The 18,835-nt window shown below is 42.5% G+C and overlaps 1 protein-coding gene across 2 annotated transcripts in view; it reads left to right on the forward strand.

Moving 5' to 3' along the window:
• Window positions 1–18,835, forward strand: part of Limch1 (LIM and calponin homology domains 1) — a 309,300-nt gene that overhangs the window by 132,480 nt on the left and 157,985 nt on the right. For both annotated transcript variants that reach the window (XM_032915969.1, XM_032915970.1), the window contains exon 3: window positions 10,028–10,097. In XM_032915969.1, coding sequence (XP_032771860.1) covers window positions 10,028–10,097 — 70 coding nt within the window. The remainder of the gene's footprint in view (window positions 1–10,027; window positions 10,098–18,835) is intronic.

Consider the following 18,835-nt stretch of genomic DNA (forward strand, 5'->3'; position numbering starts at 1 on the left):
GAAACCTTGAAGAGTTAAATCTCAGCCAGCCTCAGAAAGCAGGGCCGATGCCTCGGATGGAGCCCCAACCTCGCTGTATTTGTCAACCTCAGAGCCCTTACTGCCTTCCTTTGTGGGCATCCTCCCTTCCTTCCTCTCTTTTCCAGCTTTTCCGTTGCTTTCCGCCCTGTCCAGAGACAACACCCATGTGGAGAACTCATATGAGCTCATTTGCTCTCTCTGTTCTTTATCTCCCCAGCCTATTGCTAACCTAGGCAGGATGTCTAGCAGGAGAATGAAGCCAATGATTGACACATCAGACTTCCACCTGTGGGAGGCAGGGTGGAAACTGGCTTGAAGGAAATGATAATGCTGTGTACACTGTAAGGATATATATATATATATATATGCATATGTATTATATGTGACTATACACACACACACACACACACACACACACACACACACACACACATTTCACACTCTTCTTGCATTGTCACTAGCTGGTGGTTTTGTCCCCATTTTCAGAGGGGGAAATGTAGGCTCCTGGATATGAACTACTGAAATAACGTAATTGTGAGTTAGAGTTGGGATTTGTTTCTGGTGATTCCTATTACTCTTAGCATCTTGAGGGCTTTTGGTTCTGAGGACCCCTTATGGAAGGAGAGTACTGGGGGCCTAGAGATGACCACTTACTCACCTTGGGATGGGCACAGAAATCTTTTGAGTTGGAGCACAGTGGTTTCACTCTTTGAGGTTTTCTCCACCTTCCTGACAGTGAGCATAGCAAGAAGCAAGCTTTTTGCTTTGTGAAAGAAACACTAATTGCAGTCATTAATGCATAATTACTATACAGCACAACGGTGATTACATGTATCATGGCCTGTGTGATGGAACTTTAATACTCTCTCTGTTTAAGCCACCCTGAAGTCTGTTCCTGCGTTGCCAGTTTTCACAGTTCATGGATCATGTGTGCCGTCTCAAACTGGTACCTTACAAAAGCAGAAGAGACATTGAGGGGAAGTCTTGGTGGGAAAGGCAGTTTGGAGATGAAGATAAAGGCATTCGGATGGTGTGTTAGTTTAGTTCTCTGTTGCTCTGATAAAACACTGACCCACAGGAACTTCAGGAAGAACATTTATTCGGCTTACAGGCCACAGTCTGTCACCATGGGAAACCAAGGCAGGAACTCAAGCAAGAACCCAGAGGCAGGAACACGGCTTCCTTGCTAAGCTTGCATTTTTGTACCACTGACCTGCCCAGTGGAATGCTACTACCCAGTGAAGTGAGCTGTGCTCTTCCACATGAGTCCTTAACCAAGAACATAAAGTACCTCCCCCTCCTGAGACTTAACCACAGGCCACTCTGATGGAGGCCATTCTTCAATTGAGGTTTCTTCTCGGGTAACTCCAGTTTTTGTAAAGTTTACAAAAGGGCAGCTCAGAGGGTAGATACCCTACAACACAGGGAAATTAAGAAGTCGTTTGGAAGAAGGAACGATCTGGGCTAAAGCTGGAGTTTTAGAAGCATGGGTTTCATGGGCTTATTAGTGTGGGGACTAGAAATGATCTGTTGGAATGCACAAAGATGGAGTACCCAGAGTGCTATACATGAGATATCTGTATCACTGCCGTTCACCCAAGGCCAGCATGGAAGCCGGGATGGGAAGATCCGAAGAGCTGGAGGTCAGGGGGAACTGACAGGGCTGCTGCACACGTGAACTCACAGCAGGTGTGGTTGCCTGCACAAGACCAAGCCAATCAACATTCTAGCATGATGTGGGGAGGGGCTCATGAGACTCCACCCCTCTCTGAGGAGCTACTGACAGCCGACGGCTTCTCAGGGAGGAAGAGTCATTTTACTTCACGGGCCTGGCCCCTAGTAGGTTAGCATGTCCAATGGATGGTCCCACACCTATGAGTATTTGGAAGCACAAATTGGACCAGGTGGGTTATTTTTAAAATAAAAAATGTTAAGGTAAACAAAGTTGGGAGGGGGCAAGAAGGCAGGGGTAGATCTGAGAAGAGTTAGGATGTGGAACGCTGTTGTGTTAATGTGATCACAACCCATTGTACGAAATGCTCAAGGAATTAATAAAATATTTTTTAAATAAAGGATGATAGGAAAGAATCCTGTCTGGATTTAAGAAGTAGAGTTTGAGGCTGGAGAGGTGGCTCGTGGTTAAGAACACTGATTGTTCTTTCAGAAGTCCTGAGTTCAATTCCCAGCAACCACATGGTGGCTCACAACCATCTGTAACGGGATCTGATGCTCTCTTACGGTATGTCCAAAGACAGCTACATAAAATAAACTTGTTTTTAAAAAGAAGCAGAGTTCGTGACCCCAACTCTGTCAGTGTGAGCTCTGACCTCAGACATGTGCCTTGACCTTGATGAGGGTCTTTCCTTATCCAAATCATTTTATATGGGCCCTTCTCATCCCCAGATTCCATAACTTCCAGACAGCAAGAATGGCCATGACAAGAGCTTGAAAATGAATCAGACTGGACCTGCAGAAATATGCTTTCTACTACTTTCTGTGATTCTAGATGACACGATACAAGGAGCCAAGGGAAAATATGCCGTGCTTTTATGTTTGAGGACAAGATTTTCTTGGGTGTAATTTGCTATATAGGTCTCATTTTCATCAGACGAGTCCCTCCTAGTGAGAATTAGTGTGGGGTTGACTGTTACAAGTAATAAACACTACACCACGGTGACTTAAGGTTATGGAAATGAGATTCCATTTGTGCAACTTGAGTTTGGTGTTAGAGAAGGGCAGAGGTGAACTAGTGGATGGAGAGGAGAGGGAGTGAAGAATTGACTGTAAGGGTTTTAGGCCTAGCATTGGGTGGACCATATTACTTCTGCCCAAACTCCATTGTCCGAAAGTCTATTCCATTCCTTTAGTGAATAAGCAAGGAGGTCAGAGCTTAGTCTGCCTGGAAGAAAAGTTTGGAGAATCAGTGGACAGACTAACATAGGAGTTCTGTCAGAATAAGAGCTCAACTTCAGGAGTCCAGATCCAACTTCTTGGTCTCCAAGCCAGCAGAAACCTTTCCAAAGCTCCTGTGATACTCTTGGGTTTGCTCAAGGCAGGCATCTCAAGTGTGGCCTACCTGTCACCCATTCTGGACAAAAGACAGCACCCTAAAAACACTTGGTTGGTGTTAATGATGGCAACTTGTATCCTAACAGTATACTGCTCATCTCCTTGGTCTAGGTTTTGCTTTTTCCCTCTTTTTTAGACATTTTTTTCAAACCCCAAGAGCTTGTAAATGTTCCTGGTTCTGCCAAGACAACTCTGAGAAGAAAACTTTTTTCTACTCCCCCAAACCCCGAAAAGAAAACTGTATATGACATCTGTAACGGGTTTATGGTCAAGGTTGCATTGATCACGTGCTCAGGTTGGAAACCAGATGCCATGGTGGATTAAATGGAAATGCCTTCTCTCAGGGTTCATAGTCAAACCCAGAAAACTGTCAAGGAAACCATGTAGAAAAAACACTCTAGAGCATAATGAATGGGGACACAAAAATGGGTCGTTCTGTCATCAGAGTTCCCTATCACAGCTGTACAAACCAAGCTAATGAGACGATGATGTCATCTATTGTTGTAAAGGACAAAGTGACTTCCCACAAGGTGAAGCATGGACTTCCCATCCTGGCATTATCTGTAGCTGCTCTCTCCCAAGCTCTAGGATAATTATAATAACTAGACCTCTGGAATGAATGATTTGTAAAGTTCAATACTCCAGAAATTCTCAGTCTTTTACATCTTACTTCTCGCGTTCCTGTTATCATCCAATAGAAATTTGTCTGGTGACTTAGTTCAGCATGTCTGGATAGAGTCTTCATAGCACTGCACAGTTCTGTGCCCCTTCCAGAGCTCAAGTACAAAGAAACAGAAGTTCTTTCTCCAAGGCCACGGACTGGAGACAGGCTTTTTGTTTGTTTTATTTTGTGGTAGGTATGAAAAAAGCACCTTCATTTTGTCTTTATAAATACAGAGCAATGCTTAAGCAATGGCTGGGAGGTCGCCACATTCTGCATACAGGGAGGCAGATGTTATTAAAGGCAGTCTGTGGTTGAGTCCGAACGTTGGTATCATTCTTGGTTCAGTATTTTTTTAAAGGAGTCCAGCACTTTGTTACTCTTTATGAATTGTGTTTTCTGGACTACATGCCACACACGTTTTTAACACATGGTGGCTGTGCACAGGCAGTGTGATAATGAAATGTATATGAGCACAGTCCTTGACTGCCTGTGGCTCTTAAATCCACCAGTGAGCAAACACTATGAGGTAGAGACCTGGTTCTTCCCTAATTTCCTTTGTGCCCCACACCTGGCTTCAGAACCAACACCATGGATGCTCAACAGATACTCGTTGAGTACATAAACAGTGGAATGGCCTTTTTGACATATGGGTCACAACGTGTGTCTTATTTAGGGTTCTTATTGCTGTAATGAAACACCATGACCAAAAGCAATTTGGGGAGGAAAGGCTTATTAAGCTTTCTCCTATGTATCACAGTTTTTCAACAAATGCAACCAGAACATGAGCTCAAACAGGGCAGGAACCTGGAGGCAGGAGCTGGCGTGGAGGCTCTGGGAAGTACTGCTTACTGACTTGCCCCTCATGCCTCGCTCAACCTGCTTCTTACAGCATTACAGGACCACCGTTCAGGGGTGGCATCACCTGCAGTGGGCTGGATTCCCATTTCAGTCACCAATTAAGAAAATGCAAGTTTGCTCACAGCCTGACCGTATGGTGGCATTTTTCTCCAATGAGGCTCCTTCTGCTCCCATCCCGTTAGCTTATGTCACATTGATATAAAACTGGCCAGCACAGTGGAGTGGGCTTAGAATATGAGTTTAGGTGCAGTGGCTTAAGAAGCACATTTATTTTTACTTATCTTCAGTATTGTTAATTTATTTTTTCAAAATTGAGGATTAGCCAAGATGGTAGTTTTTCTTACTCATAATTTTGCTCCAGACAAACGCTATAAGGCAGGCGGTATATATCTGTTGATATGACTTGTTTCTCTGAGGTTTTTATCCAAAGGCAGCTGATGAGAGAAAATAAGTAAGACAGCTGGTTAATGGGGAATTGAAACTAAACAACTCGGACTGGCTCACTGCACAGAGGGACGTGCTCAGTTACTGGATAAAGAGGCAGGCCAGCTGCAGTCATCACAGCCTCGTGACAAGCATTAGCTGGGAGCTCAGGGTCGTCCTCGGTGGACAGGAGGGCTTTTTCACCCCCAGTTTATTAAGGGGGAAACTACAACCTTTGTCAAGTGGCTTCCCAGGAACTTGTCATTGATGAATCTGGTATTTGCCAGTCAAGACCCAGCCTGCTGACTGCCAAGGTCACTGTCACCCCATGCTCTTCATATAACTCATCTGTGTGATTAAAATTTCTTTTCTGATTTCTGCAATACACATCACTTTATGTGTATGGTTGTAGAGTTATTTTCGTAGTTATTCACAGATGTTTTGAGAAATATAAAGTGGGAAACATCAGTCTCAAATTTAATGTGCTTCCTTTTGAATTAAAAACAAAGCTTGATGAGTCGCCTGGGTCTGGGTCTACACTGGTCCTTGAGTGGTGGGTCAATCCCCTCCTCATTGTGCTGAGTTTCTGAGATCCTCCTGATGTACCAACCTGATCTTCCATTAAGAACTCTATCTTAGCTACTCAAGTCTGCTTGGAACTGTTGTCTGCAGCTGTCTCAGTGGCTAATACCTTTGTACCGTTCAGGTGTTTTTTCTTAAATGTTACCTTTTAAGAGAGTAGTTTTTTGACCATCAATGAAGTATCAGGCATGTGACTGGTCACTGGGCTGCTGTTCTAGTGATCCTGATTATGTGAAGATTCCTTTTGTTTGTTTGCCTATTTTTCCTGTCCCCCACTGTCTCCACTCTCTCCTGTGTACCACGATTATTACCTCCAAGAGACAGAACCTTTTCACACCTTGCTTGTTGTGTGTCTGGACTAGCATGCACAGTAAACGTTCAACAGAAGATTATTGGATAAGTAACTATAAGAAAGTAGTTCCTTCTAATTGCTCCTTTTATTTTCATTATTTGTGTGTGTGTGTGTGTGTGTGTGTGTGTATGTGTGTGTGTGTGTATGTTTGTATGTATGTTTTATAATATGGATATATCCAGCTTAGATGGCATGGGATGATATAATACTTTCATATTTTTATTGTGTAAAATTATACCAATTTTCAAGAAAGAAAGAAAGAAGAAAATTAAGACAAGGTTCCGGTTTATAGACCAGACCAGCCTGATCTATAGTTATCCTGCCTCAGCCTTGAAGGTACTGAGATTACAGGTGGCACCCCCATGCCCAGACTAGAAAGACTTTGGTAAGTACCAGACCCGGAAAGCAAACTACCTGCAAAGCTGTCTAGCTAAAAGCTTTGGAAAGTATAACCGACAGTGGGACACTGATACAGTGCTCCCCAGGGAGAAGACATTCTGCCATGTCTGGAGTTCCTGTGCATGATGTCATAGGCTATCTATAGTCAGAGCAAGAATGTAATAAGTCTTCCACTTATTACCCTTGCACAGAGTGTTGGTTCTAGTTCTGTTCATCTTACAGATGTTACTCATGAGTGTGTGTGTGTGTGTGTGTGTGTGTGTGTGTCTGTGTCTGTGTATCCATATAAATGTTTGTGTATATGTATATATATTATATATATATATATAATATATGTGTGTATGGGTATATGTGTGTATATATATGGGTATATTTGTGTGTATAAGGGTATATGTGTATATATATATGGATATATACACATATATATGGATATATATGGGTATACGGATATACACATATAACACACACATAATCCCAATGCTGGGATTAAAGGCATATGCCACCTGACCATTCCTTATCACACATTTTGACACTGTTGTGCTTTGTTGTGCTTTGTTGTTCTTTCCAAAACATTAAACTGAGGCACAAGCAACCATCCCAAAGAGTGAAGGCTGTCCTGGCCATGCTGTCAACCACATCTCTTGGGACATCTTTACATCAGACTGGGGCTAAGTATTTCACCCTACAGATGTAATAGAATATACATGTGACCTCTGGCTTGGGGCAGGGCTTTTGGGAAATAATGCACCTCAGAAAGGACATAAATAAAATATCACCACGGTCCTCTTCTGACAGCATGTTTTACATGCTGTTAATTTTACATAGGAGGGCAATCATGGTTTAAAGTGAAATTATAGGTGAATATTCTCCCTCATGGCTGTTGTGTGTTCCATTTGTTTGATAATACACAGAATTTTTTCCTCTGTTAAGGAAAGGCAAAATACAGGATAAAATCCAGGTGCTGCGAATTTTAACATTGTGATTTCAATGTTATCTTTTGCTGCTGTATACTGTAAACTCTGTACAGATCCAGGAGACTGTTTACATGGAAAATCACAGCTGCACAATCTTGAAAAATGTCCTAAATGTGGGAGAGAGTAATATGCCATTCTTTGTATTTTTTAGTGAAATATTTTTCAAGCGGCTGTCGCTTTCTGTCATTTGTTGGTTTGCATTGTCTCTTTACGTTTTTGACATCTTCATGGAATAGGAAAGTATTTATTGTCAGAAGAGTCTATGAAGACTAAACATGATGATGAGTTTATAAAAAGGTGCTTGAATAGAGTCAACATCACTACAAATATCAATGAGTCGCTTAGATACAGAAGACAAAAGGCACCTTTAAAATAATGTATGTTATGTGTGAGTGCTCTACCTGTATGTGGGCCTGTGTGCTAGAAGAGGGCATCAGATCCCATTCCAGATGGTTGTAAGCCACAGTGTGGTTGCTGGGAATTGAACTCAGGACTTTGGAAGAGCAGCTGGTGCTCTTAACCGCTAAACCATCTCAGCAGTCCCAGAAGATGCCTTTTGAAAAGAATTTGTTGCCAATCTATTATGGAGGAGAGGTGTTTTATTTTTCCTACTTTCAGCAACGTGGCAATACTATTGCATTTGATTTTTTTAACAACTAAAGTTATTAAGCAAATAAAAATGCTTGCAGTCCACTTGAAATGGATAAAAACTTACACGAAGCACAGAGAAGTATTTGCAGGGAATGCATGGTCTAGGCTCTGTGCTAGGCTCTCACATTTTCATCTCTGTAAAGCCACACCGACACTACAGCCACAACTGATGTCGTTATATCTGGTGTCACAACCTCCACTGGCATCACCATGAGTCGGTATTATAGCCGATAAAACAGAGGGCGAGCACTTTTGTTGGCAAAACCACGCTAGTGTTGGACCCAGTTTGGTGTGGTATTCAGGTAATCCTCAGACCAAATGCTCCCCTACCCCCCATCAGCTCTCCAGTCTCCTCTGTGTTTATTAAGAAGGACGTAGCTTCCATATGCATTGGTAAGACATTCTCTCCAAGGTAGATTGTCCAGCCCCCAAGACAGTCAGTTCTCTCTATTCATAGGGTCTTCATTTATGGATTCAGCCAGCCACAATCAAAAATATTTAGGGAAAAGCCACATCTCCACGGAACATGTACAGATTCTTTTCTCTTGCTATTATTCCCTCAGTGAACTAAATGTCTGTCACCTGCCCACTCCAACTATTACATGAAGAATCAGTGAGTGGGATTTGTAGTGAAATAGACTGAGATCTGCCCGTTGGCCTTCCTTTTGCTTCAACACCAGAGCACCCTGTTGCGCTGCTAAAGGCTGTCTCCATGTGTGTAGCAGGGTGTCAGACTACTTCAAAGGTCTCTGCCTGTGAGCTGGAGAAGCTCTCAGGTGTGGGGCCTTGATTATTTGCTGTGATCTTGGATCTTGGAAGTAGAACGGAAGTCAGCAAAGCTTTTCTATAACAGGCCACAAAGGGAAAATCCGCACACTCTGTAGGTCATATGTTCTCCCTCTGACCGCTGCCACTGCGGCTGTAGGGCAGGAGGGGCTGCAGAGATTCATAAACCGATGGGCTTGGTTGCAGCTGTGTGCCAGGAAAATTTTATTTACAAAACAGGTCATGTACACCATTGGCCCACGGGTTTGTTGCCTGTTGATCCTGAGACTATAAATAGCATCTAGTTTCTCTTTATGTAAGTAAAGGTTCACTACAGTAAACCATCTAGCTGTCTCATTCTTGAAAAAGTACTCCAATGACCATTTACCTCTGTTCCTTTATAAACATCCTCCTTTGCAAATACCATGCTTCCCCTGTGTTAGCCAGATTTCCCTTGACAGCTTGCTTGCCATTCTTACTGCTCTCCGCTCTCAGCTTATATTTCCCGCAGACCGCAGCTCAGCTACAATTGCACTCCCTTGCTTATGTTTCCGTTTTTACATGTGTTTAAGCTTGCCCTGAAAAATCTTTTGCTAGAGTCTTTTTTTTTTTTTTTTTTTTGGTACCTAGGGAATCATGGCCAACCTTGTTTCAGATCTTCAGGATGTGATTGGTTAACCTCTTACAAAATACACTCTTCCATTTTTAAATGAAGCTCAACCACATTTAACAAGCCACTCTCCTCAAAGTGCAAATAGGGTCTGGAGACAGAATTTGTCTTGGCAAGTCATTTACAAAGATCGGTGTTGGTCTCGGAACCCAGTCCATCCCGGTAGAGCTCTTTGCCTTAGCCAGGAGAATGGGAAACACACCTTACCTGCCCTGGGTTGCAATACATGTCTCTGATTCTAGACCGTTCTCTCCTAGACTCCAGTCTACCTTATATCTTTGTCCATTCCCATGAAGCACCTCTCAGTTTCTTCCCCTTTCTCCTCTCCAAACTCTTAAGACCCCAGCTGCAGCAGTCAACAAAGTTGATGTTGGTAAAGCTTGGTATACACACACACACACACACACACACACACACACACACACACACACACACACACACACAGGCTCATAGATGTTTTGGATTTACAGCAGCAAGAACAGTAAGCTCTAGACTCACTCCTTTTTTTCTTCAGTGATTCAGCCCCAGCCCTGGATGCTGGTGATGTGTGATCCATCTTCCTTTATGTCTCACTTGACATTCTGCCTTTTTCATGACAGGTTGCTGAATGCTATAAAGCCAGGACTTGTTAAAAAGATCAATAGATTGCCTACCCCCATTGCAGGATTGGTGAGTATCCATAATTGAGATTTATTTTCCAATGTTCCTTTGCTCTAACCTAAGGGTCACGGCAGGGCCATTCATCACAGTTCTCTCTGGCAATATATATTCTACTGGAAGGAGAATGCACTGACTCCACTAAGCTAAGAGGTTCCTTGAACATGAAAGATTCCAGCCATCTCCAAATGGCACCTTAATCATTGTTTGTATTGTTCCTAAGAGCGATAAAGTCCTCCAATCTTAAAGAGGTAAATTTGCTTTGGGGTAAGAGGCTGATAATTCAGTTGACCCCGGGAAGGAATGTGATTTTAATTACCTTTTCTCTTCACAGTGCTTCGATGCCTTCCCCTTCAGTGGAGGGGGTAGGGGACAGCTTCCAAGAGGAAACATCACCTTCATAACACGTTGCTTCTTTCAGTGTTAGGACTCTGTGTTGGTTTAGATATTCCAACACTGTCTAGTTATAAACCAGCTCTTCTTAGGAGTTATGGCACACCAAAGTTATTCAGTGTCATCTGGGGAACTGCAAGTATGGCCCCAGCCCTCCCAAATCCACTTGTGGGATCTGTAGAACTCAAGTGTTCACATCAGATCAGGCAGAATATTTTTTCATGTATTGATATATTTTATAATTCTTGGCAATTAATATAAGCCACTTAATGCTACCTTTTTAGAGAGACAGAGACAGAGAGACAGAGACAGAAATAAAAATGACCAAATTTCTATTCTTGAAGAAGCTACACACACACACACACACACACACACACACACACACACACACACACACACACACACACACACACACACACACACACACACACGTGTGGCCTGGTAATGATTTGCTGACTGTTTCCTTGATTATGCCTTCTCTGCCTGTGTTTTTGCACGAAAACAATGAGAAAAATGTCAAGAATTTAGGCCGGCTCCTGCAAAGGTCTTGCTGATTGTTTTAAAGTTTCTTAGTTATATCATGGCGACTGGTTAAAATCAGATGTGACAAGAAGCTATTGTGTTTGAAGCCTCTGGGGGTCCTGGTGGGAAGGCATGATATCAGCAAGTTGGATCAACTCAATTCTTTCATTAGGAATTGCTATTTCTGTGGATGCCCTTTCTTTCCTATGTCAATTGATAGAGAGTTGGAGATTAGACATTAAAATTCCATCTAATATTGTTTGTCAAAATTCATGCAGCCAATTGAGCTCATAAATAAGGAATGGGTAGATAGATACACGTAGGAAGAGTGGTTTTAAACAATTCTATGAAGCAAATAATATGCGGGTAGATTAACATATCACATATGTTAGTGCGTACATGCATCCATTATTTTAGAACTTTTTATTAAAGCCATCTCTTCCAGATGTTGAAGCTATGATTTTTATGACTGATCTGTTCTACGTCTGTTTGGCCTTGAGCCTGGGGCAGCCTCTCACCTTGCTGACCTTGAAGCTTTGTGGTTTTGTGTCCCCGGAACAAGTTGAAGCACAAAGTGACGGTGGCCCCAGGCAAGCTCATGAGCTGCATACATTTCTGTACACAGTAGCTAAAGGGTCAGGGAATTAGATACCTCAATTGCAAATGTGACTATGAATCATTTTAGTAAAATTACAGGCTTGAGTACATGCATTTGTTTTGATATTTCCTCTTTCTTGGGGGTAATGGTATGTGTAGTGTGTGCTATACGGTGCATGCTTATGAATATCCGTGCATGCATGCCCACATAAGGAGGCTGCAATAGGACTTTGGGTGCCATTTTTATTCCTCTTCATGCTATTGATTTGAAGCCTGTCTCACGGAACCTGGAGCCTGCTGGTGTTTATAGGCATGTGCAGACCATGCTTGGCTGTTTATGTGAATGCTACAGATTTGAACTCAGGTGTTCGTGCTTGCAGAGCGAACACTCTGATCCTTTGGCCCATCTTCCAAGGCCTATTGTGCTGTCATTTACAGTAGATCAAATGCTGTCCTTGGTATGTCAGTCAATTTGATGGAAGCAAAGAGACGTTAGCTGTGCTCCAGCCTATGTATTTGTTTTCTTTCTCCTTCTGTTTTTCCCCATGTTCTAGATCTTTTTAGCTGACATTTCCCTCCTTGTTTTTTATTCTTTTCCACTTATATCTTCTTTTACTAAATTATTGTCCCCTGACCATATTTAATATTTTAATGTTAAGTACTAAGTAAATTACCTTGTGGTAGTTTAGCATCTAGAAAATTCTTTCCTTTTTTTTTTTTTTCTTTTTTTTTTTTCGGAGCTGGGGACCGAACCCAGCGTACTCACTGCTCTGTTGGTTAATGATTTCCTAGTCTATAAGTGTGACCAAATATTTCTCTCCAATTACCTTAAATTAGCATTTCCAGATGCTCAAGAAAAACTGAAGTCCTGACAGGAGAAAGAACTACAGCTTCCTCTTTACCCAGTATGTTAATATACATTTAAGTGCTCGCCTCATCCAGTACTTAGGCTACCTTCTTTCTATGCTCACATGCTAGACTGACTTTCTGACCTCAGCTTCCCATAGCTTTGACCAAACAAGCATTCCTCACCAGGTGCTCTCTTCTTCACTGAACCTGGACATCAGTCTAGGACTGTTATACCTGGATGGGATGTTCATCTGTCTGTTGGACAGCTCCGCCCAAGTCTCTTCTATTCATCTAAGGGACCCCTGTCTGAAAGCCCTCTGGTCCCTCAATTATAACATATCCAAATCATAGTTCAGTGACCAGTCCATCCCTCTTGGAACTATGTGGGAGTTTCAGGCAGCACAGCTATGCTGGGAAGCACTTTGGTTACTTTGTCCAGTCTACATATCTGCTTGTCTGAATTGCCACTGCCCTAGAGCAAGCTGTCCCTGTCTCTTGCCTGGGTAATTACTGTCAACTCCATCTTCCTCAAGCTCTGTTCACTCCCAGACAGGATGCCATTTCTCACAGTACTTCTTGAGTATATAATGCTGTCCTTCTACTCTTTTTGACAAAATCCTGTTAATTTATCAAGATTTGACATAGAACTACTTGTGTGAAGTCAGGTGGTGGTGGCACAAACCTTTAATCCCAGGACTCAGGAGGCAGAGGCAGGTGGATATCTGTGAGTTAGTATTATTAAATACATAAAGCCATTCCCACAGAAGATGCACTGAACTCAACCCAAGGTCTTGTGCACATCAAGCACGTAAGGCCAAGCACACCTACCATTTAGAGCTCCATCTACTAGGAAGGAATTTTGAAATCGAGTCCACAATCACAACAAAAAGAGAACTACCTGTATGAACCTGGAGTGTGGGTAGTCTGTTGATATCGTTCTTTACAGAATATGTATAACATCCCCTGACAGAGGAGAAAATGGGTTAAAGCATGAGAAAAATAAACGTCAACCATATATAAATATACACCAGGGGTAACAGCTTGAAATGGGAAGCCTGTAAGTGGTTTAGTATTCATGATAAGACAGCACAGCTTTACATGTTATTTAACTGTGATCAAACATACTGATATTGGCATCACTTGTCGTAGTTTTGCATTAGAAATCACCACTCAGAAGAGATAATGTGCAAGTCCAAATGCAGGTACAAAATACACTAAATACACAGATGTTATGGTGTTACGGTAGTATTCTGTTTGAGTAGGTTTGCAAATTTTCTTACTGACACAAAGATGGAGACTCAAAGAAAATTCTGTTTTGTAGGAGATTCCAAATAAGCAATATCATCTAGGTTGTTGACCTTGGGTTAAGTATATTTTTCAAATAATATTTTCTTCCTCCTCATATTCTTTATTTTGGGGATCCCCCAGAGATGACCATCCAGACACAGTTTATAGCCAATTGAAAGTTTTTATTCTAGCCAACTGTGACTACATTCAGGTATTTGGGACCCAAGTGTAGTATCTAGTGTTTAAAGAAAGGGGCTTTTAAAAGCAAAAACCACATCCTGGTATTTTGCTTAGCAGCTGCAGGAGGAATTTTGTGCAAGCAAGCAGTTTAACAGAAATTGAGACAAGCAGATGGCTAGAGAGGGAGCAAGCAAGCAGTTTGAGAGACATTAAGTTAGCTGGACATCTTGGCCTCAGTGTCCTAGAAAAGAGTTGGGTAATTTTCCATGGGATTCTCCTCATGGAAATCAAATTCTAGTTAAACCTGAAATGGCCTCAGGAAGAATACAAGATGGAGGAACCTCGGCACTGTCTTGCCCCATCACAGTCATGACACTAAAGAAAATGCAGAGAATGCTTCAAATGTGCCTCAAGACACATTGGTATATGTGTTGCCAGGGAGTTGGAAGACCACTAGCCAACTGTTGATCAAGAAGTCTTGAATTTCCTGAGAAGTATGGCTGGAGGGTTTTCTGGAGAGAGGGGGGAGGGAGGAAGGAAAGAGAGAGAGAGAGAGAGAGAGAGAGAGAGAGAGAGAGAGAGAGAGAGAGAGGCAGAGAGACTGAGGCAGAGGCAGAAAGGAGCAGAGACTGAGGCAGAGGCAGAAAGGAACAGAGACTGTATCTCTCTCTCTCTCTCTCTGTGTGTGTGTGTGTGTGTGTGTCTTTGTGTGCTTGTATATATTATGTATGGGTGCTTGCATATTTGTGTATATTTGTGTATACGTGTGTCCCAATGGCTTGGTGTTAAGAAATCAGTCCAGTAAGATGGCCCAGCTGTTCAACCTGAAGATAAATAGCGAAGTGTGTTTTCACATACCAATCCAGAATTACAAACACATGCAGGTTTCACAGAGGCATGAATAGGTGTATTTTACCTCCTGAGCTGTGGTTTTAGAGAATTCAGGGGCGAAGGTGTTAAAACAAAGTAGTTGAAAACCATTTCCTGGCAAGAACTCTCACAGACCATGGATCCAGGTCTGGGTTCCTTCTGTAATGATCCTTGACATCTGAAGCCGCGTGGTGACTGCCTGCAGATGCTTGCATTCTTCTTTAGGTGTTAGTCAAACTGTTTGCTGCTGCCAGAGAGAAAGACCTCAGATTCAGGGCTTGGCCTACCAAGACTTTTTTAAGTGTCCCCTCAGACTGCCAGCCTGTCAGTATTGTGCAATGGAGTCACATCCTGAAGTTCAAGTTCATGGTCATTAGAAAGGATGTTGAAGGCCGTTTCACCCGAAGGCCTTGCTCACTGTGGGAATGCACAACTTAATCTTTGGTCACTGAGGTTTGTATTTTGACAGCCATTCACTTATGCATATGAGAAAAGTAACTAGAAATAGATGATACTTGGGGGGGAGCCGCCCCAGCTCAGAGCCTTCTTTCAGCTATCTAAGTATTCATTTGGCTTGGCATCTGAGACCGCGAGCTTCAAATTGATCTGGGGGTGGGGTGGGAGCTCACAGATGGAAAGACATTGTAGTTATATGTTTTACAGTTAAGGACATGGTATATACTGGGGGACTTGGTTATTTGCCCCAACTTAGACAAACAGTAAACGCTGAGATAGCTGCTGAATCTTAGCCCGTCTTCTGCTGTCTACCCAAGTATTCCCAGTTGAAGATACAGCAGGCGGATAACAAATTATTTTAATACTTTGAGCAAAAGAAAAGGCAAAGCCTACCATCTAGTCACCTTAAACCTTCTCAGAAATGATGTTTTTTTTTCATAAAGGATCTGTTTTTCTCTAGCCAAAGATACTATTTCAAATATGGTTAGAGCTAATATTCCTGGAGCAGGTGAAATGTAAGTTTCCAGAAACTCTGCAGACTTCTGGAAGCTTTCAGCAGGCATCTGTGGAATGGTTGAAGTCTTCTTGTTTGAGGGAGGTCAGAGCAGGGCAGATGATGAAAGGGCTGAAGAGATTTCCGGGCTGTAAGAGGATTAAACACATTGTTTTAGACAAAAGGTAGGTTTGTGGAGCTGTTGAAAACGGTGATTCAAACTTCATCCCTTTAGGAAGAGGGCAAGAGAGTACATCTCAACCCCAAGTGTTGTGGTATCCACCAGTCAATGAGGAGATTCTCACAGAACCTACCTGGAGGTGAGCTCCCAAGTACACCAGCCCATTCTTATGAATGCCTTGTGTCTGAGGTGGATATCCTATCACTTCTCCCACAGTTTCTAGAAGATTCACTCTCTTCTAGCTATTTATCTAGGCTAGTTCAAGCAAGGTCTTTGCTTCTGACTCTATTTCAATTAAAGTCATTATTTTAGGCTACAAAGGAGGGAAAGTAGGCAGTGAGAAAGCCAGGAGTAAAGCTATCAGAGTGCTCACACTCATGTATTAAATGTCTGGTCCGTGCCAAGGGTAGCACTGGCTTCCTAATCTGCACATTCACCCTGTGAGGTCATCATTGTACGACCCTGGCTGAGTCTCAGGAAACCACAGTTCACTCAGTCTTTTGCATTCCCGCTCTCCGTTAGTAAGAGGCGGGGTTAACATTAAAGCTGGGTTAACCCTGGACGAAATACTCTAGACATTTGTTTGGAAGCATTGATCTCCAAGGAGACCTCAATGGTTCTAGAAGACCATCACCTTTCTCGTTTCAGACATACTCACTGAATGAATTCAAGGCAGGGAATTACGAACCCTAAATGAAATGTTCCTGTCAGCCCTATTAAATCAAGCTCCGTGTGGCCACATCTCAGGAATCACAGTCAGTAAAGTATTTGCTGACAGCCTATAATAATAAGAAAGCATTAAAAGTCTTTGCTGGGGCTAGGGAGTGGCTAGCAATTAAGAGCACTTGCTGATTTTTATAGAGAGTCTTGTTTAGCTCCCAGCATCCACGTGGTGGCTTACAACTGCCTATAACTCCAGTTCCAGGGAATCTGGCCTCCATGCATACTAGACACACACACACACACACACACACACACACACACACACACACACACACACACACACACATACACACTGTACACATACATATATGCAGGCAAACACTCGTACACATAAAATGATTTTTTAAATATCAAGAAGTTTTGCTAAAGACTTTTCTTAAAAAGCATAATATTTTTACTCATAGTATGCAACAGAGCTTTCTAAAATTCAATCTTTCCTTTCCTTTTTTTTTGCACATATATGCACATTTACATGCAGGTGTATGTACATGCATGCATTTATACACACACACACACACACACACACACACACACACAAGTCTGTCTCATGCACACATATGTTTCTTGCACATCAGTTCCCTCTAAGACTTTCCCTAACAGCAACCAGAACTGTACAGACTCATATTGTACTCTCTCTTGCCTTTTTTCTTTCTTACCTTTTTTCTGCTATGACTAAGGGTTAGCCTTTCCTAGTGTCAGTCACCCTAGCCAGACGCAGCTGTCTTAATCGAGGATTCTGATTTGGAGCAACAAGGACATAGGAACATGAAGACCTAGCACCCCCCTTTTAGATGGGGAAGGAGAGGAGGCTTGGAACCCCGTCCTGGTTCTTGTGCTTGCAGCCCTACTCTTGATGGTCACTGAGTGATGCAATCGGGCAACTCCGATGGCCAGGCTCTTCGTGGGAGAGACAAGTGAGAAGCGGTTAGCTGACTGTTCCTTGCGAAGGCAGCATGTTTCTCTGAGGGAAATGAATAGATCTTGTGGAGTAGCTCAGCCAGAACTGGATTTCATGACACATCTTCTTTTATCCCCATCCCTGGCACGGTATGAGAAGCCTTGCTTCTGTTCCCACATGGTACACAGAAGGAATGCTCAATGCGCTGCTCTCAAGGTTGGTGCCAAGCCTAAGCTGCAGTCAGGATGGTTGTTAGCATTTTACTAGCTTTATACATAAAAGAGTACAGACCGTAGAGGGAAAAAGCAACAAAAACCTGAGTTTGGTATTTTTTTTTGGTCCATTCAGCCTTGTGTTAACTTAAGGATAGAACGTTAATTGGGGAGCCAGGTAGTTTATTTACGTCTCCCAGGTCATTTCTGGCTGTGTGCTGTTTGAAACAGTCTCCACAACTAGCTCGTAAAAGTGCAAACCACTCTGGGCTTCGTCTTTTCCTATACTTTTATAAAGCTCTCAGATGCGTATGGAATGGAATCCAAGCACGTGAATCAGGCTTTTCCTGGCCTGTGTTAGAGTCTAAATTTTCTCTCTCCCATGCATGTTTCCTCAGGAACCAGGCCACATTTTAAGCCATGACCCAACCCTAAAGAGATGGCTACATAGTGAATATGGTGTGCCATATGGTGACAGCATTTCTCCACAGTGAGTAAGATAGGTTGAAGGAGCATTCGAATGACCAGTGAAGCAGAGGTAGCTATCAGAATCTGCCAGTCACCGGGGATGAAAGAGTTGTGTCTTCACATGCTGATTGGTTTGGTTCACTATTTTTTAAGCATATATATGTGTGTGTGTGTGTGTGTGTATATATATATATATATATATATATATATATATCTTGTTCAGTAGACTCTATACTTGGATCTTTTCCTGGGATGCAGATATTCAATACAGCATTCTAAATCTTGACAGTGGCTGGAGTCACAGCTTCAATTAGCCATACAAACATAAGAGCAAACAACATCCACCATCACGTGCTGCGTGCGTGCAACTTTCGGCTGCTGTTCACTAATATGCTTAGAGAAGACTAACATGTCAGTCTCCTTGTCCAGTTTTTGGCAGAAGGCTTGGTAAGAAGTTTTGTTCCTTATTCTTATCCTGCATGTATGATCTCACTTTGAGAGTGTATGAGTTATCCACTGCTGCGTAACAAATTGCTTACCCAACTTAGTAGCTTAAAATCACATTGGGTATCACATAATTCCCATGGGTGAGGAAGCTGAGCAAGGCATAGAGCAGTTGCT

Source organism: Rattus rattus, chromosome 11 (genome assembly GCF_011064425.1).
Source record: "Rattus rattus isolate New Zealand chromosome 11, Rrattus_CSIRO_v1, whole genome shotgun sequence".
NCBI classification, from domain to species: Eukaryota; Metazoa; Chordata; class Mammalia; order Rodentia; family Muridae; genus Rattus; species Rattus rattus.